Consider the following 23,436-nt stretch of genomic DNA (forward strand, 5'->3'; position numbering starts at 1 on the left):
AACAGCATGTCGGTGGCAAGACTCTCACCAGGCTCCATCTCAAGCTCTCTGCCAACCCCTTTGGTATATTTTCTGTGTTCAAATACCTCACTCCCTTCCACCACTTCCACCTCTCCTTTAAAGGCTGTTTTACTTACACCCTCCTTGGTCCCTAAATTATTATTTCAATGACATTTCCCCTTTGACATTGCAGTGAGTAGCTTCAACTCATTAAAATTTCCTTTATCTTCCCCTTTCAACCTCATTTGGCTGTAAACTCTCCCCTCCATATCCATGGCCATTCCCTTGCTATAATGAGGCCTCACCACCTCCTTGATATTGATCAATGTTGAGGCCACCGCTGATCACTACTTCATCTCTATCAACACACATCTACATAACTATCTACTCCCACTATCCAAATGCTCCACTTCTAAAAAAATGTCACTGCAATCTCTTCTCCAATTAACCCTGTCTATCTACCAATTCCCTGTCCTCTGTCTCTCCATTCATGAAGACATTACTGCATCTGTCAATCTATTTGTCATATTTTTGGAATTTAACCACTTTTTTCCTTCATAGATCAGAATTTCAAATTGAATTATATATAAGAGTTTTGTTTAAAAGTAAAGTGACTTCACATATCTGAAAAAGGACATGGGTTGCAAATAGAGAATGTGATTAAAACCAGCAATGCCTATTTGATTCTAACACAACCTATTTCAAACTGATGCACCAAGGATCACTTCCGATGTCCAATAGCCAAGGTGACGAGTGATTTAAGCAATCCATTATCATGTCTGAAGTGGTCAAACAAATATCTTACAATGTGGTGGTGTGCCACAATCAGTCAGGAAGGCCATGTTGCTGCAGCAACATGCCTTTTTACATGCCTGTTGTAGTCTGGAGCTTTGGATAGTAATGACAGAGGCTCCAACTTTATTTCCATCACCTGGTTGACCAGGAATCCCTCCCACACTTACTGCATGTCATTGGTATGTGTTGGAAGAATTTGCTGATTGATAATCAACTTCTTGGCGGCATTATTAATGCAACTTCCTTGGCCATTAAGTCCTGGGGTGGGCCGTGAACCTGGAGCTTCTGGCTCAGAGGCAGGGTCACTACCCACTGTGCCACAAGAACTCCCTCTATTGTAATGAGGAGACTCTAACCACATGGGTATGGGATGAGGTGTCTGCAGAGGATACATTCCTTAGAGAGGATTAGTCAGTGACAGGCCTGCTGATGAATCTCTAGACATAAAGTTGTCAGAGACATCACTTTCTGTTTCCTGGATATATTGGATTTATATGTTACATCCTTGGCATGCATCCCAATTCCGTTTGCTTTTTAACATCTTGAGAATATTATGTTAATATTTTAATAATCTATACTAAACCTCAAAATCTCTCTTCCATTTACTCCTTGGGGAAATATATTTTATGTTAAATAGTCCAGTAGAATGTTCAAGAAAAGGAATTACTTTCAAATTAGTAAGAACTGAATAACTTATTTGTATTCATACCTTTGGTAGTTTGCCTCGGTGGAGTAATACACCAACAGCATCTCTACCTGAATTTGGATGCAGGACCTCCCTGATTTCAATAGTGTCATCTGCCAGAAAATAGTGCAGGATGAGTTCCCTGAAGTCACCAAACAGATTCTCCGAATCATCCCAGTAACCGTAAAATCGCAGCACATGTGTGTCGTGGTCCAGGAACTGCTTAAGTTTGTCAATCTTCTCATATGGACGAAGAGGCTGCATATTTTTTTCCATCTACAAAAGGTGCACAAGGAATAATAACCAAGAAAGCCTACCTGGAGCATTACAATGACAAATAAACATCTTTCACTGTTCAAGATGTGTCAATTCCACACCACTATTACATGCCTATACTTTGTAACTATGTGCTAATAATATATCACTATTATGGTGTTCATTGTTCAGCAAATAAAATATCAAACTGCACTGCTGTTCATTTACTGACAGCTTTTCTTTTAACTTGGGGAGGTATTTTCCTCTCCTAACAGTATTGACTTATTACTTAGGATACAATTATAAGGTGCTGGACATCCTCTGGTATCTTGATATAATAGCATTATTTATGCATGAGTCTTAATAATAAGTGTCACCAAGCTATTTACCAGTAGGGGTCACTACAGGAATCGCAAACAGGAACAGATACCTTGCCTATTTTCCCTTTTGACCCTGACGCTGAGTCCACTTATTGCACCAGTGTCAGCATCTAGCTGAGCCCAACTGTTAAATGGATCCAAGCCAGATGGTGAGATACGAAACAAGACATGGATTTTTTCCTTGATAGTAGGTTTACTCACAGGGTGCAGCATTACAAATCTCTGCCTCCTAACTATAAATATAGTGTCCCAGGAGACCCTGTTTATATGTGCTCTCAGTCCTTAATCAAACAATGCCAATCACCTTTGTATCTAAACAACAAAATCAACCAATCATTAACACATCTAACTCAAAACAGAATGTAGAAGAAAAATCAGTTAATAGCCATGTTAATGTAGTCAGTGTGGATAACCTCATGATGTTACAACACAAAATTATATGAATTCTAAACAGTGGAAGCAGCATGCTATCGACAGACATAAGCAATACCACAACCAACAGATCAGATCAAAGCACTGCAATCCTACCACATCCAGTTAATTGTCCACGAACATTCACAACTAACTGGAGGAGGAGGCTCTAGAAACATCATCGTTCTCAGTGATGGGGTGCCCAGCTGAAGCATTTGCAACCATTTTCAGCCAGAAATGCAAGACAATCCAGTACGCCCAGGCACAGTAACAGGAAAATTTCCCTGACTCCGTTCTACAGTGAGGGAAGGGATAATTTTGCATTAAAAGCAAATCCATCAATTTGTCCTACTCATTTATATTCTATTTAAATGAATATTTTAAATCTCAAGTGTAGAAAAGCGATTTTTTGTTTACAAAAAGGGTTAATATTAAATGGATTAATAACAACTATTCAATGTTCTTGGCAATACCATCAAAGGTAAATTAGTATTGGATGTTTGCCAGTGTGAAATTTTAATCCAGTTTCTTGCCTTCAGTTTAAATTCAGCAGTACAAATTCAATTATTCAACAGATTCATATTAATAGTGTTGTCTGAATAAAAGATTGAAGGTAAAAGCTATTTTTTCAAATTAAGAAATAACCAAATTTCTTTCAGTATAATCTGTAGACATACTTATAAACACAGTTTAATCTGTTTTAATAATAAAAAGTAATTTTTGCTAGATTATTCAAAAATACTGTTAACAATAAAAATTCTCTTGCTGATTAGTGCTATTTATTACACTGGTTTCTAAAATTACTTTGAGGTAATAATTTTAATACATTAAAGAGAACTGCCCTGACATTTTGTAAGTGTCCATATTCTAGAAAATATTGGAAATATTTTTAAAGAAATATTCATACATTAAAATTGTAAATATGTTTCAGTTCTTCATTTATCTAAACAAAATAATGTTTATTAATGTTGTTATATAAAGAGAATTAGAAAAAAAATAACAAATATATGTCAAACTATTCAAGAAAGCCTGTAACAAAGCATTGAATTGTAGCACCAATTTGTTTACATACACACCAACAAATTTCATAGTACTCTGGCATAATTAGCTCTATATATTATTTGATTAATTTGACTTTTCAATTATCAGAAGGAAATGAAGGGTCAGAGGCTAGGAATCCTGTGGCAAGTAACTCACCTCCTGGCTCCCAAAGCCATCATCTACAAGGCACAAGTCAGGACTGTGGTGGAATACTCTCCATTTGCCTGGATGAGTGCAGCTCCAACAACACTCAAGAAGCTTGACACCATCCAGGACAAAACAGCCCGCTTGATTGGCACCAATACCACAAACATTCACTTCCTCTACCACTAATGAACAGTGGTAGAAGTGTGTGCCATCTACAAGATGCACTGCAGAAACTCACCAAAGGTCCTTAGGTAGCACCTTCAAAACTCACAACTGCTACCATTTAGAAGGACAAGGGCAGCAGATACACAGGAATGCCACCACCTGTAAGTTCCCCTCCAAGCCACTCATCATCCTGACTTGGAAGTTTATCGCCGTTCCTTCATTGTTGCTGGGTCAAAATCCTGGAACTCCCTCCCTAACAGCACTATGGGTGTTGCCACACCGCAGTGACTGTAGCGGTTCAAGAAGGCAGCTCACCACCATCTTTTCAAGGGCAATAAGGATGGGCAATAAATGCTGGCTCAGCTAGTGACAGCCACATCCCATTAATTAATAAAAAAAAATTGTGTGAGGTCATCTATAGAGGATGGAAAAAGTATGTAATATGCTTCTAGGTGATATTTAGTGTCTCAAATTCTATACATTGCCACTGAATATAGACTTTTGGAGGAAATACAAGCTTTGTTGATCAATACAATTTAATAGATTGTGCTTTGTAAAAGGCACAGAAGTTCTTGTGCCAAATGTGTTTGACCACCAAAAGACAGCATGTGCCATTGGTATGTTTAACAAGCCAGGAAGACCAGCTTGGATGATGTGAACAATACCCACCTGTGGACAATTTACCCTGAAATGAGTCTGTTAGATGAAGCAATAAATTATTATATGCATTCTTCTTGTAGCTAACCAGCATTCCAGACAGTTCAAAGAATAATAGGACTTTTAAATCTTTGGTTTCTGTAACAAGGGCTGAAATTCAACTGTTTTAGGTTCACAAACCAGGGACCGAAGTTCTCCATCCCCACCAAAAGCTTAGTCGAAGAAGCAAGGTTTAAAATGGGTCTTAAAGAAGGAGTGGGTGCTATGCAGGCAGAGGACTATACTACACTTGCTCTTGCTCCTTAAAGACTGAATCTTAAAAGTGTGGAAATCGTGGTAAAGCAAAATCAAATACAAGTACTGGAGTGTGGTACAGATTGTTTGGTTAAGAGTCTATGATTACATTCATTACAATCAGAAGAAGAGTACGGTTTTAAAAGATCAGGCTGCTGGGATGGCGTTTAACAGAATGTGTCTGTTAAAGAAGTCTTCGTGTTCTTCTGTACGTTAACAGCAAGTCTTTCTTAACTTCTTGTAACTATATACATATATACACTAAAGGGTACAGGTATGGATTATCTCCATCTCTAGTTCTTAACACATCTCTGGCCAACACCACACGGACCCAAGATGCAGGTCATGTGCCTTCTTACATCGCTGTGTGGGTGGTATTGTACTCAGTCCCACATTAACCCTATATATGCCAGACCCTTATACAACACCTCCCCCCAAGTTTTTATCCATGGATGTGGAGTTACACCAGTTTACAATCTCTTACATTGTTATCAATCTTATGCATTTACTTTGTTGTGACTGCCTTAATGATATTCCAACATTATTGCTATTATTGTGTTAGCATTATTACAACATTCTCACTATCCCATCTCCTTCCTTCAAATCCAGGCAGTCTGGAGGCCTTATAACCCTTCCACATCTTGTTCACTGTTCTGTTGGAGAACTGGTAGGCTCTATTGGTTCTGGTTCTTTCTGTTGGCTTGGAAGTTGGACTGGCATTTGGGTATCATCATTGTTAATATGCCATGGTGCGATGGGAGGGGCCAGTCTAGCCAAAGGGTGGAGACTCCTCCTGTTTTGTTGGACCATGCCAATCTGGTAGGATAGGGGTTGGTTCTCGTTCTGTTGGACGACCATTCCTTATTTTGCGAGATCTGGGATCCAGGCCTTGTCACCCTGCTGCAGCTGTGTCTGATGTGGTGCCTTCTGTTGTAGGCAGAAGTTTTTATGACTGCTCTTTTGCTTAGATGTCTTGGTAGTCCTTGGGCTACCAACCCTGGCATGAGCCTTTTCGGCAGGATTGGAAGTAGTGTGCAAAGTTTCCTGCCCATCAGGAGCTGATGGGGATAGGCTCCACTATAAGGGTGTGAACCTGTAAGTGAGCAGTGTGGTAAGGAAATCCTCATTCTTCTTCAGGATGGTTTTCATCGTATGGGCCCTTCAATCTGCTTCACTGTTTGACCGTGGGTAACTTGGGACCTGACGTGGTGGCAGAAGCTGGCTATGGCTGCAAAGTGTGCGAAGCACATGTTAAGAGGATTGTGGGCCATTATTGGAAATGAGTCTTCCAGGGTTCCATAGCTCGCAAATATCTCATTTAGTGCTTTGATGGCCATCTCAGTGGTGATTGCATAAAGTTGTTTTACCTCCACCATGATCAAGAAGGATTTGCCATTGTATACAATGGTCTGCGCCCAGCCTCTCCCAAGGCCTGTTGTGGAATTGTGTGGGAATGAGTGGCTGCCTTTGGTTTTGGCGGTGCAACGCACAAATCTGGCAATTCACGATGGTCTCTTCTATTGCTTTGGAGATGCCCAACCACCAGATGGTGGATTTAGACACGTGCTCTGCACTTAGTGATGCCCAGGTGACCCTGATGTATCTTTTGAAGGACATCTGTTGCAGGGGTGCTGGGATGACTAGTTGTTCATCATAAACCATGAAGTCATCCATGACTGTAAAGTGGTTCTGCTGCTCAAACCACATGTTAGCTACACTTCCGTTTGGTCTCTGCCGAGGCCACCCTTGTTGGCAGTAAATGCGGATTGCGGGCGCACTCTGTTAATGTTGAAAATGTGCTGCAATAGAAGTTGGTAATTAAGCACAACTGTCCCCACTAGGAGAAGGGTTAGGGAATCACTGCAACAGTATATAAACCTGTTTGCTCTGGGTATCTGGGATGAACTGGGAGTGTCTGTGACTTTACTTTGCTGTCTTGGAAATAAACCTCTTTTAAGGTACAGGCTAGCTTCAGACACACAGGCTCATTTTTCCTGAACATACAATCATTGGGATTAACATGACAGCAGGGGGTGAACATTAAGCTTTGGTGATTGGTTGATGAATTAGAAGTTTTTTGTCTCTATCCTCTGCGAGAAAAAGAAGCAGCCTGCTGCTGACAAACTCAGTTACAGAATGGCAGAAGGACGATGCGAAATCTCAGGCTTTGAATATCTACGGATTTTTCTTGGAGAACGAACCATGTCAGCAATGGAAAAATGAAGTTGCGATGTAGACATGGGTTACTTCATTAATCCGAAAGAAGCAGGTATCTTTTTGGCTTTGTCAATGCCAGGAAAAGGTAAGATTAGGAGTAAAGTATTTTCAGAATTGGGATGACTTGGATGCTGAAGAGGGATTGAGCTTTCTATTACAGTTTCTGAATAAGTTTTACAAAAAGGATGATTTGTTAGAAGCATATGAAGCATATGAAGCATGGTCAATTTTTGATAGATTTGAGAAAACCAATGATCACTCCATGGAGGAGTATATTATGGACTTTGATAAGTGGTATAAGAGACTGAAAACGTTTGACCTTGAAATCCTGGAGTCTGCGTTGGCATTTAAGTTACTCAATTGTGCATATTTTTCTCATGTCGATAGACTTTTGGTATTGATGGGGGTTCAATTCCACCTGAAAAACTTTCTTCTAGACCAAACGGCATCTGCCCCAAAAAGTTTTTTGGGAAAACAGTCATTTCCAGCCACTTTCCTATCAAATACAGGCAACTCTGCAGTAAAGCAAAGGATGGAGGATTCCATGGTGGCTGAATTTTGAGATGAACAAAATATTAAATGCAGATTCCAGTACAATGACAGGATTGCTGATAGGCGGTCTGAAGATGATTCCACTTTTAGCCAATTTGATAGTCGAGACATAAAGTGAGTCAGTGACTTGAGCCCGAGAAATGAATGGGGAATGGTTAATTGGCGTTTCTAAGTGTGATTCTAAGTATCATTATGCAATGAATTGTCCGTAGCAAAAGAATTGTGTTTTTGAAATAACACATAAAAAAGATAATTCTGAGACTGAAAATGATGATGGTGACTGCCATGAAGGAATTGTGTTGGTCACTGTGGTTTTGAATCTGGTGATGAATATTTTGTTGGCTGATTCATTCAACTATATAGTTTTAGATAAAGGTTGCACTTTCACAGTTTGTGAGGTGGATTGGCTTAACTGCTACCTGGAATCTCTCAATGAGGCATATTGCCAGAAAGTTAAAGTGTATAGGAGCTCCCTGCTTTTGGTTTGGGGATGATAACACGCTTTCGTCTTCCAAAAGAGTAGTCCTCCCTTGCAAGATAGCTGGGATCAGCCTCTTCATCAGTACTGATATGGTCTCTAGTGAGATACCTCTAGTATTGAGCAGATCGTCAATGAAAAAGCACAGGTGAAGCTAGACATGGAGAATGACATGGCAATTGTGCTCGGGAAAACTGTGAATCTAAATTTAATTTGGTCAGGCCATTATTGCCTGCCATTAAGGAAGCCAGATATTTCTCGTCAAACAGTCTTGTTAACTTTTGGGGAAAAAAGTTTGGTGAGTAAGAATTATTTGGAAGATGCATAGACAATTTGCATATTCAGCGTCGCAAAAATCAAAAGCTCAACCACAGGATGCTGGAGTGGTTGATAAAGAATACGACAACCTTATTGAGCAAGTCACGGCACAATGTGACATTTGTGTTAAATATCAAAGGACGCTGCCATGTACTGTTGTGAGTCTGCCACTGGCCAGGGAATTAAATGATGTAGTGGCAATGGACTCAAAAGTATGGGACAAGAATCAGGGCATTTTTTTGGCGACTAGATTTAGCCTACCTATGGTAATAAATGGTAAGGACAAACAGACCATTGTTGATAAGGTCATGAAGAAATGGGTGGATACTGGATTAGGAACATCAACTGAGTCCCTGATGGATAATGGAGGGGAATTTGCGCATGATGAATTTGGGACATGTGTAAAAATTTGAATATCATAGTCATCTATACTGCAGCAGAGAGCCCGTTCAGCAATGGTTTATGCGAGAGCAATCATGCAGTGATAGACGACATGTTGCATAAGATACTGGCTGAACAGCTGGATTGCAAATTGCAAATGACGTTGTTTACAGGGAGTGCCTGCAAAGAATTCTTTACAAATGGTTGGGAGGTATAGCCCGTACCAGTTGGTGTATGGAAGAAATCCGAAGTTGCCTCTTGTTCAATAAGGTAACCAGTGGTTTATGGTCCGTCTTGATTGTGACCTTGAGGGTGACGATGTAGTAGGAAAACTTTTCACATGCCCATGTGACTGCAATGAACAGCATTGCCATATTGAAAGCGTGCAAGCTCTTAAAGCTGTACCCGCCCACACTTTAAACATCTTTAACACTGATCACAATTCCACACTTCCAATTCCACTTGGACTCATCCAAGGTCCAGACCAGTCACAAAATTGGGATTTTAAGATAAGCATAAATAAGTAGTCAGAAGAAGAGCAAGATTAAGGACACCTCTTTACTCAACAGAGCCAACTGGAGATGACATCACTGCATGACAGGATACTAATGAATCATTGACCAAATTTGATGAAGTTAAAAATCCTTCGACATTTATTTCAACTTGTGATCCAACAAAATATTGGAGATAGCGAAATTTAATGAGAGTCCAACTGCCTGGGGAACCTGTCCATTCCTTCATGAATGATCTCTACAGGATGGCAGAGAGGTGTGAATACTGTGACTTAAAGTCTGAACTCATCAGAGACAGAATAGTGGTGGGCGTTGCAGACAATTCACTCCCTGACCTATAAGTAAAAGATGATTTAATCTAGACAAGGCTGATATTTAGACTGTCTGAGCTACATGAGCAACACAGGCGGAGAGAGTACAGCACAGGTCATTTATTACAGTCATTGTACATAGCCTTGGGCTGTCCTGTATGTCTTATTTGTTTAATTTCTCTAAATACACCTAGTTAGTTCATTCAGAATCTCAGCCCAGCTTAAGTGTGGTATGTTGGTATTGTCACCTGCCAAAGTGATTTTTAGTGAAATTAAACGTAGTGATGACCAGCAATCTTGGGTTCAGTGAGTCCTAAAGAGTATAGGGTCTCTGAATCACAGGGTTACAGTTTCTGGCATGTAGAAGACATGAGATCCGCTTAGAGAGAAAGAGGAAAGAAGTAAAGTCTTTAAGTTGCATCACCCTGGTGGCATCAAGTTGTGAGAAATACTTGTCTGTCAGTTAGAAAAACTGTTTCTAAATATATGAAAAGTGAAAAAAATAAACGCTGGATATGTAAAACAAAAATTAATTTATAAATCACGGTTTTTGTGCTGAAATTTCTGATCCCTCCATCATATCAAAACATGTACGAGACATGAAATATTTATTAACTTACTATAGGAGCCAGTGGCAATTTTCATTCTGATTTATATTGTTCAGATTATAACATTATTTCATTGACATATCTGCTAGGTTAATTTTCCAAATATACTTTTTCTCATATAAAAATATTGCTCTTACTTCTTCACGCTTTGAAGTGTAAGGATCTTCAGGAATGCAGCCAGGGGGATTCAGTTTGACACCCATTTTCCGCAGAAAATTTTTTGTGAACTGGTCACAGTCTACAATCATAAATGTCTTTGAGTAGAAAACAATTTCTTGACAAATATTGAAGTGATCCACTGTGTAAAACTGATCATCATTTGGAGACGGAAGTGGAATACGGTGACGATGGATTATAGTTCCTAAAACAACAATAGAAAACTTAGATTATAAGTGTGCTTTTTTCTGTTCCATCTCCCTCCTTTTCTAGCTGTTATGTTTTGGTTGCTTTCTATCCTGCTTAATCTACATTATTTTGGCTCTCAATCTTAGATCACTCTTGGGCAAAATCTAATTCACCATAACTTTCAGAGTCTAGCAAAGCTATCAGTAATGCAAACTTAGTAGGAGCTATTTTAACTCTGTCCAAATGGGAGGAACAGGGCAAGCAAGTAATTAAAATCACTGCAGAATACTTACTGCTGCATTCCCATTGATGTTTTCTTTTACCATACATTCTTTTTTAGGTGGTTGGGGGGGGGGGTGCGGAATCGCCTCACAAATACATACAAATCGGGTTGCTATCAAATAATTAGGGCCCCTGTGCCATTTTAATACAAATGACAGAAGTCCTGCCTAGTACCCTACCTGTCTGCAATACCTAGCGAAATTGTCTCACTGAAGTAGTAAATGAAATTCACCTACAGGTAATTAAACCACAGGAATTCTGTGCCATTGTGTTGTTTGGAATGTCAGGAAAGCTTCCAGCATCCTAATCCCTTTTCTCTCACTTTACTTGGGTCCTGCTATTGCCAGTTTTATTCTGATAGAGGTGGGTTTGGAGGAAGTGGAGCTGCAGCAGCCTCAACAATTAGTTGTGCCTATTAGAGAACAGCAACAGAGGCAGGGCTGCTTGTAGCAGGTCACACTTAGCACACGCATGGTGTGTATAAGCCAGGAATTGTTTTCCTGGGTTTACCTGAGCAACAATATATCAGGGACTACTCATCTCCACACAGGCTGTTTCAGACCCCAGTAGTCTCCTGCAACATTATTGGTGGCCTATCAAACTAGTGGACCATGCATTACCAGTGACATTCAAAAAGTCACCACAGCTCTTAACATCTTTACCACTGACTCCTTCTTGTATGCTGCAGGGGACAGAACCCATTTCACTCTAAATGCAGTTTACAACTACACTAAGCAGGTCACTAATGCTCTGCTTGCTAGGACTAAATAGTACGTCATCATTACTATTGACCACAACAGCCAACGTTAGGGAGCTCGCCAATTTGCAGCAGTAGTTGGTTTCCCTGGCTTCCAGAGCATCAATGACTGTAAACATAGTGAGATCAGTGCATCAGAATCCTAGCAAGCAGCATTCGTGAACAGGTAAGCTTCCACTCTATTAACATTTCCAATCACAAAAACAGGATCATGCAAGTCTGTGCAAGTTATTCAGGAAGCTGTAACCCTCTTTGACCCTCAAACACCTCCCCAGTATTCATCCCTTCCACCAATGTGACAAAGTGGCTGCTGGGAGATGAGGGCTACTTTCTATACATCTGGCTCATGATTTTCTGCAATCCCACCACACCTGAGCAACATGGGTATAATCAATTCCAGGAGACCACCAGGAAGATTATTTAGAAAACCATAAAGCTGCTAAAGCAGAAATTAAGGTGTCTGGATAAGTCTGGTGGGATTCCCCAATTTGCCTCACCAAGGGACATCTGCATCACACTGCTATGCTGCAACGATACAGGAAGGCCTGTATTTGGAGCATACAGAGTAACAGTAGTCCTTGAGGAAACAACAGAAGGAGGAGGGCCATCTTAACACCCTCTAGCCAGAGGTATGAGAGATGAGTTCATCTTTCAATGATTCCGATGATATGCTTATTCCCTTGCCCTCAAAGCCCATCTGAATGAATAGTCCTTTTTTTTTTTAAACACACCCTTCACCACTCCCTTAATCTTGCATTAAACAACTGGGGGGGGGGGGGCAAACTTGTTCTAAGCCATTAGTGTGAAATAGACTCATTGCAAATCAGCAGCCTGTTCTATGCCACACATGATTTTCTTCTCCATGAAGTAGAACAAAGAAAGTTTATACCACAGAAGGCTGCCATTCAGCACATCATCTCTGTGCTACCAAGAGCTATCTAGCCTAAAACACTTTCCAGTTCTTGGTTTGTAGCCCTAAAGTCTTCTGAGGTCCACAGATATTGTTTGGAGTACAGCCTGCTTTTGTGAATTGCATTTCCTGTCAGCTTAAAATATGTTATTATGCACTAAGGAGGGGCTGAGCTCGACTCCTCACTTTTGTGGGACCAAAAGCTCAGCTCAAACTAATTGCATAAGAGCTCATCAACTGCACCATCACATAAGTATTGTTAACCAAGTGAATTTGGGAAGTCTTAATTCAAACCTGCTGGGCACAGACCAAAACTGATACATATTACTTGGCAAATAAGGATCCAAATGGGGTAAAGGAGCAAAGGGACCTAGGGGTACAGATTCACAAATCATTAGAAGTAGCAACACGGGTTAGCAAAGCCATAAAAAGCAAAGAAAACACTGGGGTTCATTTTTTGAGGAACAGAATGGAAAGGCAGAGAGATTATGTTAAACGTAATAGAAGCTTGGTTAGACCACATGTATAGCACTGTGCACACTTTTGGTCTTGAAGAGAATATAGAGGCACTGGAGAAGGTACCAAGAGAAGGTGCTCCACATCATGGGGCCAACAGTGACAGAAGTTATTGCATCCTGTGTCACTGAGACCACTCAGGAGATGGTACTTTCCTGCTTTATGCCCCTTCTCAAATTCCACCTCACCCACATTCTGCTATCCGGCATGAAGTAAAAACTGCACAGTGTGACCATGGAGCACTAGCTTTACACCCCAACTCCTTCTCTCAACCCTTCTGCATTTATGCTTTCAGATGCCCAACAAGTATCTGGCAAGCCACTACAGTCACTTAAGAGAAAGAGCAACACCAGATCTGTGATGAAGAAGCAGCATCACTTGATCTGACACTCATAGTCACTAGCTCAGATATTGACACTGCATGTACCTTAGAAGGTAACATTGAGCAAAGATTTGCATTTGGTGAGTCACTGTGCATGAGTGGGCTGTAGCCAGACTTGGGGGGCAGGGTAGTTTATGTGCCAGCTTACTGAAGGTTGAGGTCGCAGCCGAGGTCTTCCACATGAGATTCAGACGAGGACCTCAATGGGGCGGCATACAGGAGAATGCTGATGGTCATGCACACTAAGATGCCCAGCGCATTGGCGGACCTGTCAAATAGTCCTTTGTGACTACCGAAGAGTCCGGCACCAATTTGGCACAGGAAATCATGTGCAGCTTGGAGCCCATTCATTCCACCACGGTAGTGGTGGCCAACTCCATGACAGCACTTACAGAACCCATTCCACGGGGCAACATTTGGTGGCTGCTGTCTCGACTTCCACCTCAGCACAGGCAGAAGTCACCCAAATATCTCAGTTCTGCAGTGGAAGCTTGAACTGAGGTTACGGGATACCTTCTTAGTGTCATGCAGGCTCAGACTGCTACCATCATGGCTTTGGAAACCAGTACTTGGGGCATTCAGGCTCTCAAAGCAGTTCAGCAATCTATCCTCCAACAGGTTACTAACATTGCTGAGGCACCACCTCAGGTAATAGGCAGTGGCTCTGTAGTGCACAATCTTGCTGTCTTCTCTCAGGATGACAGCATTTGGGCTCCCACCACTGCCACTCAGTCTGTGCACTTGCTATTGTTTCAGTCAGCTAACCTAGATTGCTGCTGCCCATGCCAAAGTAGTGCAATTTGAAGCTGGACCCTGAAAGACCAGAGCTGCTCAAGGTTATCCTGCAAGGCCACCTGCAATTTCCCCCAATGACAGTTAGCCATCTTCCAGCAGCCATGCTATAGTCACTGTGTAGGGGCACTCAGCCAGGCAAGGCATCTGAAAGACAGGCATTAACTGAAGGCACAAGGGTGAATATTTCAGTCTTGTATGTTATTGAAAGTGCTTTTGGATATAGTTGTTATGGAAAGGGTTTTTGTTTCCACCAATTATTTTGGAACTTTGGCCAAGAGGATGGTATGTAGCAAGTGAATTGAAAGATGTGAAATTGTCTCTGGGAATGGTGATGACGGGATGACATCTTAGGTGAACTCTCCTTCTGACCTCCTCCTCTCTAGAGGTGACCTCCAAATATCTGGTGGCCATTCAACTACATCCTTGTGATAGATTGTGAAGATCTCAGCTGATCACCACAAACTTGGACATCTGCTCTGATGAGTAGCAGAGGGTCCTCCACAACCTATTGAACCATGAACCAATCACTGCTTCAGGATGTCAATGTTTTGCCCCACAATATTCCTTGTGGCTGCATGGCTCTTATTGTGCAGCAACTGTGACATTGGGACCACATCTTATTGGAATCTGAGTATCCGCTTGTCTGGAGCAAAGGGGTCCCGGCTACCTCCGCCTCCCTCTTCCTCCTCTGCCCTCTGTACACTGCTTCTCCTATCTTCTAATTGTATTCCATTTCCAAATCATGCTGCAGCCAAAGGGACAACAACTACAGTCCACATTACTCAAGCAGACTTTTTCCAAACAGGCCAACCACTCTTCTGATCTCCTCGTCAGGGTCCAGCATCATTTACATCAAAATCCAAATGTTTGCAAAACTCCTTCAACAACAATCAGCACAGTTTCCATTAACCTACTTATAGGTAAAACCAATTTATGTGAAGCTGTACTTTCAGCAATGAAAACAAAATACCAAGCCAGGATGAATAATGGCCATGGCATGCACGTGTGATTGACAATACCATCATGTCATTTCAGAACTGTTGCTCAGTATCAGCAACAAGTTTCACATTATATAAGAAAAACAAAAATAAACTAAATATATGTTTAATTGTATAATTATTTTTATATACAAAAAACTAGTGTTACAGCGGGCCCATGGAATTTTTATAACACTGAAGGGGGCCACAGAAGCAAAAAATTGAGAATCCCTGATGTAGGGCATATTTGGGCAGGAGAAATCCCTGGAATGTGGTGCTGTGAAAAATCTGTTTCAGTACAGCTGTCTTGAATGCCTGGGTAAGTTCAAAAAGCATCAGATGCTGTGTCTAGTCAGTGAAAATGTTGTAATGCATCCTGGCCAGTTGGTCAGCAGCAGGGCCATGAAGCCACAGGGCCATGAAGCCACACCCTTGGATTCAATACTCAAAATGAATTAATGACCTAAGCAGGGCAGGAAAGATGAGTACAGTGATACATTCACCTGAAACGAATATCATCTGCTTTGTCTAGCCTCCTCTAACACATCACTCTTCATATCAACTTACCTTGCAGGTGTATCCATCCCTCTCTGTCTATGCACTTCTTTACATTCCCATTTGTCTATCCACCAATGACACTCCCCGTCTTCCTTATACAATGTCATGCCCTTCCTCCATAGTCACCCACAACAAATGCTTTCCATCCATCTGGTGAACACAAGCCATTATTTTCAATCATAGGTCTCTAAATTTCTCCTTGCAGGACACTACAGAGTACACCAGGGGGAGGCAGAGAACTGGAGGTGACCCTCCAGCCATCTGTCAACTGACACCTGCACAGGAGGAGCTGTTAGAGATCTGTAGTGTCTCAGTGTAATTGGCCATCGGAGATGGTGGTGGCGTCCTGGCAGCTATCTCACGATGGAATTAAATATTAGTCATATGGCAGACAAAATTTAATCATGTTGACATGAGATCAACAGCCACTAAAATATGATTATGTGCATAACAATAACTTCAGGCATCATTACCTCTACTGTACTGAATCATATCTTTTATCTCCCACAGAGCTTTTATATTCCCAGCAGCTCAAAGTTGATGAATCCAAGTTTCAGACACTGCGATGCATCAGGGAGGGAAAATGTTACCTGGATACTTTGTTCCATGAGACAGTCACACCCTTTAGGTTAAGTTCTTCAGAACTAATCCAGGTCAGGGATCAGAAGGGTGTGATTCAGGGTTCAAAATATATGGGGCCGGTGGGCGAATTTGCCCTTGAAACATCACAAGTAGCTCGCAAAAAATCAAAGATGGGGAACAGAACCACTTCTGATTTCAGGCAGGCATCAACTTCAGGTCTACAACAAACAACTAAACTCCATCCACTCTGTCCCAAATGAAGATGATTCTCTATTGACATAATGTGACCTTTCCATTTTGTATATCAGCATTCACATGGCCTATCAGATTGAGGTTGGAAATCTGGGGCTGTAATTCTAGGCCTGGTGGGCCCCAAGCCCAATGAGAGCGGGCTTTAAGGCTGCCCAAATATTGTTCAAGCAAGCAGGTGGAAAGGAGAATGTCTCTCCTATAAGCTAGGGCTAGGTTTAAACATAGGTCATGAAGTGAAAGAACAGTGGCATCATGAAGTTCCCCCAAAATTATCAATTTTCTGCTTCTGGGAGCTTGTTGTGCATAAATTGGGTGCAGTGTTACACAGTGATTACAATTCAAAAGCACTGCATTGGCTGTAAAGCACTTTGGGACTTCCTGAGGTCAAGATAGCCACTGTATAAATGTAAGGTTTTTCTTATTTCAGGATTCTGTTTGTTCTGTGCCGAAAATGGCTATTTTGGGCAACATTTGCCCATGATTATTTTATATATAATCCAGACTTTTGCAGAGTTTCCTTTAAAAATGTCCGTATGATTGTTCACTTATCCTGAGACTATGCCCATGTTCTATATTCCTCAGCCAGCGGAAACAACCTCTCAGTGTATACAACGTCAAGTCCCACCCCCACCCTCATTTCAGGCGCAAATGGTGTAACTCAGGGGCTATTAACAAACGGGGTACTTTTCTGACCAGCAGAGAAAATGAAATGTACTGGCAACTGTTCTCTTGCTAAACATTTGTAGTTCAATGGGTATTTTACATGTTATTAGAATGTTAAATTTCTGTATCACATATATAAAAAATGGAAAGACATGATTTGATGCTGCACAATGGGGACTATGAAAGGGGACTTGGCTATTCTCAGAATGCTATGTGTTAGCAGCATTGGGGGAAGGCGTGGAGGGTAAAAATAGCTTTTACATGTGATTGTTAGATGGGTGCATTGGTGGAACCTCAGTAAACTTTGTAATCACAGCAGCAGCTGGGACAGCAATATGCACTGCTGGTGCTGCCTTGCCTGCAGAATGCTCCGCTTGTCTCCTTCCCCTCTTCCTCGGAATAATCTGAGAAGGTTGTCCTCTCCTGCAGGTCCAAATCTTGTTGCTGTGCAATGTTGTGCAAGGTGCAGTACATCATCACGCTTCTGGGGACCCTGGCTGGTATGTACTTAAGGGTACCCTCCAGATCTATCCAGACATCTGAATCATATCTTTAGCATGCCAATGGCTTTCTCAGTGACACATCATATAACTTTCATTCTGTAGCTCCTGACCTCATTCCTCTAGTTTCTGAGAGGTGTTATCCATTATGTTTCTTGTGGGTATCCCTTGTCTCTGAACAGCCAGCTGGTAAGTCTACTTTCCAGTGCAAAGCTATTGGGGTGGGTGGACTGCTGTGGAATGAAAGCATCAAGGCTTCCGAGATAGGTCTTCTTGTTGCTTCTAACCCTTGCGCTTGATGAATACTCATGGGTGATCTTTTGGGCTTCTTAATTGTCACGTTATGACACCCTGCACCTTTGGGAAACCAACCTGAGCTGCGAACCCAAATGCATGCTGATTCTGACAATCAGCGTAGGCGAAGTAAACATAATTGCCGGCCTTGGCAAAGAAACCATCAGTCACCTGTTTTTTGTGTGCCTCCAATTGCAAAATGCTGCAAGGATCCAGAGGCAACAACATTGAGAGCGGTAGTAACTTTGACATCATGACCACCAGGTCCAGTTGGTAGCAGGTTTTGTTCCAGCAGGCTGAAGGCATCTGCCATGACCAAATACAACAGCCTGAACCTCCTCAAACATTGGAGTTCTGACTTATTACGAAAGCTTAACCTCTACATGTAGACCCAGTATGTCGTGTATGGCCTCCTGTGAGCTGCACCACTATGCTGAACCCCTCTCGGGTGGAACTTTGAATCTAGGAGTGGGCGCTGCTACTGATGCTACTGCTCTAGCTGCTGTTGGTGCTGCTGTTGGACATCTGGGTCCTCATCTGAGGTCCAAAGTAACACAGTGTAAGTGGCACCCTTGCAGATCTGATGGATCAGAGCTCCAAGGTGCAGAGCAGTACTCCAAAACTCCGAAGTGTGTAAAATGACCTCTCAGCATAAATACTGTGAACAAACTCTTTCACACAAGCAGGTGAGAAAGCAGCTATGATCACTGAGCAATGTACCTTCTAAGCTGCATGGTCATGTGGCCACGCAGCAACCCATAAGTTCCTGTGCAGGCCATGATCCCCTGGAGTTGCTGAGCATTGCAGCTGCACAAAAAAGTTAATAGGGCCCACACACTTCAAAGAATTTGCCACGCGCTGCAAAAAAAATGTCCATCATGGCTTCAGCTCCCTCAATTGCTACTGTGTTTTTACCTTACTTTCACTGGCGGGTTCCAGGAAACCTGGGAACCCTTGACCCAAATTTAATGTGCAAATCAACCAAAGCCAATATCACTCTAATCGAGCAATTAAATATCTCAACTGACAACCTACCTTTCCCAAGGTAGTTACTGTCATGCAACTGAATACAGAGTCACTGGGTTACAGCCAGCTTCTGCATTTGGATTTTTGTTCAGCCTCCAGCACCCAAGCCCATGCATTCACCCATATTAAAACTGCCTCCCACTCCCCTCTGTTTCCACACCGCACCACCCCCCCCCCCCCCCCCCCCCCCCCCCCCCCCCCCCCCGCCCCCACCCCACCCCCCGCACCTGCCGCCTCGTGACTGATTGCTCATTTACCACCAAATTTTAAACTGTTTGTGAAGAAACTTGGCAAATCTGAATGGAATTTTGATTTCTTTATTATTGAAGTCTCAATTAAGTCTTCAGAAAGCCCTGGAATAAAGGGCAGAGGGTGGATTAAAGCACAGAATAATAGCAATTGTTTCAATTGGTCTAAGATTCCTAGCTGCAAAAAAGAAGCTATAAAATACTGTACATTAGCCGTTCACAGATTGATCACAAGAAGTATCACTTATGAGCCCAAGAGATGGGTCTGTTGCCAACTGTATGGTAAATTTATAACAATTGAAATACATTATATATATAAGGTTGATTTTCTGCCTGTACTCTCAATTCCATTGCCTCATATTAAGAGAATGCAAACATATAATCAGTCCGATAATCTCTGCACTAAATTAATATGTTAGACCAGAGTAGAATAAGAGATTGTTAGAATATTCTAATTAGAATAGTAAGTAATATAAGAAAAGGAATTGCTTAAGCCTTTAGTTCTTTCTTAAAGAATGCTATTGTACCTTGAGTAATGCCACTGTTTTTTACTTCTGGCTCAACAACTTGTATTGTGTCATCTTCCAGGTAGAAGTAAATCTTGCACTTTCTTACTCGGTACTGTTCTTCTCTTCTTTCATGAACACTTTCTTGAAAATAGGCTTTAAAACAAAGCACCTGTTGGACAATGCATATAGTTACTGACATTTTATGAATCTAAAGCCTCTAAATTATGTTTTCCTTTATACTGAGGCAGGGGTGTTTAGATAATCAATGGTAGACAATTAAATACTTTTATTCTTTTTGTAGCCATTTTCAGAATCATTTACACAGATGATCTTCCACAGCGATTCAGTAACATGCTCTTAGTCTCGCCCTCAGATGAGTATTTCGTACTTTACCATCACAACCTTTCTTTTCACTTATTCATTTCAGTATTAAAACATGGGCAACTTTGTGGTGTGGACCTTTACCCAATGGGAACAGGGTTGTGACTGTTGAAACCTATTTACTTGGGATCTGTTAGCTAAACAACAGTATATCCTGAAATAAAAGTAAAATACTGCAGATGCTGGAAATCTGCAGTTTGGTCTACTGCATTCGCTGCTCCCAATGCAATCTCCTCTACATTGGAGAAACCAAATGTAGAATGGGTGACCACTTTGTGGAACACCTTTGGTCTGTCTGCAAGCATGACCCGGACCTTCCTGTCACTTGCCATTTCAACACACCATCCTGTTCTCATGCCCACATGTCCGTCCTTGGCCTGCTACAAAGTTCCAGTGAAGCCCAACACAAACTGGAGGAACAGCACCTCTGATTAGGCACTTTACAGCCTTCCAGGCTTAACACTGAGTTCAACAACTTCAGACCATGAACTCTCTCCTCCATCCTCTCCCATTTTTTTATCCCTTTTTCAATATTCATTTTTACTTTTTATTTATTATTTCTTGTTATTATTGTTGGCTTCTATCCAAGTTCACCCCCCTTAAGCAGTGTAAATTTCATTACATTTTTACTTCTCTTTTGTTCTGAAGAAGAATCAAACGGATTCAAAACGTTAACTTTATTTTTCTCTCCAGAGATGCTGTTAGACCTGCTGAGTTTTTCCAGCATTTCTGTTTTTGTAGTATATTCTGAATATGTTTGTTTCCTCATCAATTTTCTCCCTTTAAATCTTGACTTAACAATAACAACTTACATTTATAAAGTGCTTTTAATGTAAAAATAAATACCAAGATACTTCAGAGGCAAATAAAAGGCGAGATCTAGAAGGATAACCAAAGATAGCACTAAGTTAGGAATGACAGTAATTTGTATAAAAAACAGCTGGAAATTACAAAAGGGGTATAGACAAATTAAGTGAGTGGACAAAGCTATGGGCAAATGGAATTCAACGTGGGGCAGTGTGAAGTCATCCACTTTAAATTCACAAAAGACAAATCAGAAGATTTTCTAAACAGGCAAGAGACTAGAAACTGTGGAAAAGCCAAAGGATAAGAATATCCAGGTACAAAAGTCACTAAAAGTTAGTAAAAATGTGCAAAGATCATTCACAAGGGTGAATGCAATTTTGGCTTCATCTCAAGAGGGTTGGAATACAACATGGAGGAAGTTATGTTCAGTTGTACAGAAATCTTGGTCAGATCCCACCTAAGTATTGAATATTGTTCTGGGCACCACACTTCAGGTAGGCTAAAAGGGTTTAATTATGATGGCAAATTGGAACAAAAACAGAAAATTCTGGGAACTACGACCTGAAACATTAACTCTGTTTTTCTCTCCACAGATGATGCCAGATCTGCATTTTTTGCTTTTTGCTTCATATTTCCAGCATCTGCATCTTGCATAAAATTGCATTTCGTGCAGCTCAGAAGGTTGAGCAGTAGTACAAATGAAGTTTATTTTATTTCATTTTTTTATGGGATGTCATAGAGGTCTACAGCACAGAAAAAGGTCCTTCGGCCCATCGAGTCTGCGCCAGTCAAACAAGTACCTAACTGTTCTAATCCCACTTTCCAGCACTAAGCCCATAGCCTTTATGCCATGTGGGCAGCACATAAAGACAGAGTTAACGTTTCCAGTCCGTATGACTCTTCTTCAGTTAACTCTTTCTTTCTCTCCACAGATGCTGTCACACCTGCTGAGTTTTTCCAGCCTTTTTTGTTTTTGTTTCAGATTTCCAGCATCCACAGTATTTTGCCTTTATATCAGGTAAGACAATATCAGACTCTTAATTCCAGATTTTTATTGAATTTAATGATGGGATTTGAACCCAGGTCCCCAGCGCATTACTCTGGGTCTCTGGAATACTAGTACAGTGATCATACCACTATGCCACCACCTCCCTGTGTTTAAAATTATAAGAGAGGTCAATGGATTAGATGTAGAAAAGTGAAGTATTCCAGTCCAAGAGGCACAATCTTAAAATTAGAGCCAGGTCATTTGTGAGTGAAATCAGGAAAGCACTTTGTTATCCAAAGGGTAGTGGAAATGTAGCATTCTATTTTGTGGGGTTTTCAATTGAAATTTTCAAGACAAAAATCAACAGATTGTTATTATGCAAGGCTGTCGAACGATATGGTTCAATGATGGAGCTGCAGATAAGTCATGATTGAATTAAGTGAAACAGAATAACCTACTCCTGTTCCTAAATTGGTCAAAAAGTTGGGTTTTAAGAAGAATGAAGGAAGGACAGTACTATGGAGTTGGAGAATGGAGGGGAGCACATGGCTACATTGAAGGCTACAGGGAGATCAAGGAATATAAGGAAGAAAATGCACCTCATAACCATTTCACTCTCTGGGTCGATGGAAACATAACTGGAGGTAATCGAAAATTATTCATGTGGGTAGTGGTTCTGTTGGAAACTCTCCCAGTGGTCATTATTCATTATAAACTGGGACAGAAAGTGTTAGATTGGGTAATGTACCATCAAAGGCATGGTGGATATGGAGCAAGAAGTAGGGGAATCGGGAAGTAATTCATGAAATTGACAAAAAGATTTGAAGAAGCTTTTGAAAGTGAGGAGAGAAATAGCAAGTTGCTAAAGTTTAGGGAATAAAGTTTAATGGTACAGTGGTGCGATAGCTGATGGCTCTGCCACTATTGTTACAACAGAGTAAAGTGAGGACTAAAGTCAACTATAGCAAGAAGAATAAAGGGTGTGTTGTTAAATAGGGCTGAAGAAAATCACAAAGACTAGAAAAGGTTTCACAGACTGAGCTGTGTAATGGAATTTGATCTTTATTAAACATCCACACAAGCATACTTTCTCCAAGAAACACTTTATTTCAGATGTTTCACTTGGAGCATGCATACTAAAGCGTACCTGCTTGTCAAAGACAACCCACGCTGGTGCATCACTGCCCTGTCCCTTTGGGAATACACTGAACTTAGGTTTCAGCTTCTGACCAAACAATGGTTCACCACCAATGCCGGGTTTTTCCTCTCCCACCATCGTAGGGACATCATTTGGGAAGTCAAAGTGATGAGACTTATGAAATTTCTCCTTTCCTAACTATAATAAGGAAACAAACAACGATTAGCAATGGAAAAACTTCACCACCAGGCTTCACTTTGTTAGTGTTAATTATAAAATGAACGTTTTGGGTGAGATTTAACTCAGTTAAAATCAGACC

The 23,436-nt window shown here is 41.2% G+C and overlaps 1 protein-coding gene across 1 annotated transcript in view; it reads right to left on the reverse strand.

Annotated features, from left to right (window-relative positions):
* Window positions 1-23,436, reverse strand: part of efhc2 (EF-hand domain (C-terminal) containing 2) — a 118,090-nt gene that overhangs the window by 88,042 nt on the left and 6,612 nt on the right. Inside the window, exons 2-5 of the mRNA XM_041211811.1 lie at window positions 23,127-23,315; window positions 19,822-19,972; window positions 10,345-10,568; window positions 1,505-1,756 (exon numbers count right to left, since the gene is read on the reverse strand). Of these exons, the coding sequence (XP_041067745.1) occupies window positions 1,505-1,756; window positions 10,345-10,568; window positions 19,822-19,972; window positions 23,127-23,315 (816 nt within the window). The remainder of the gene's footprint in view (window positions 1-1,504; window positions 1,757-10,344; window positions 10,569-19,821; window positions 19,973-23,126; window positions 23,316-23,436) is intronic.

Source organism: Carcharodon carcharias, chromosome 18 (assembly GCF_017639515.1).
Source record: "Carcharodon carcharias isolate sCarCar2 chromosome 18, sCarCar2.pri, whole genome shotgun sequence".
Taxonomy (NCBI): Eukaryota; Metazoa; Chordata; class Chondrichthyes; order Lamniformes; family Lamnidae; genus Carcharodon; species Carcharodon carcharias.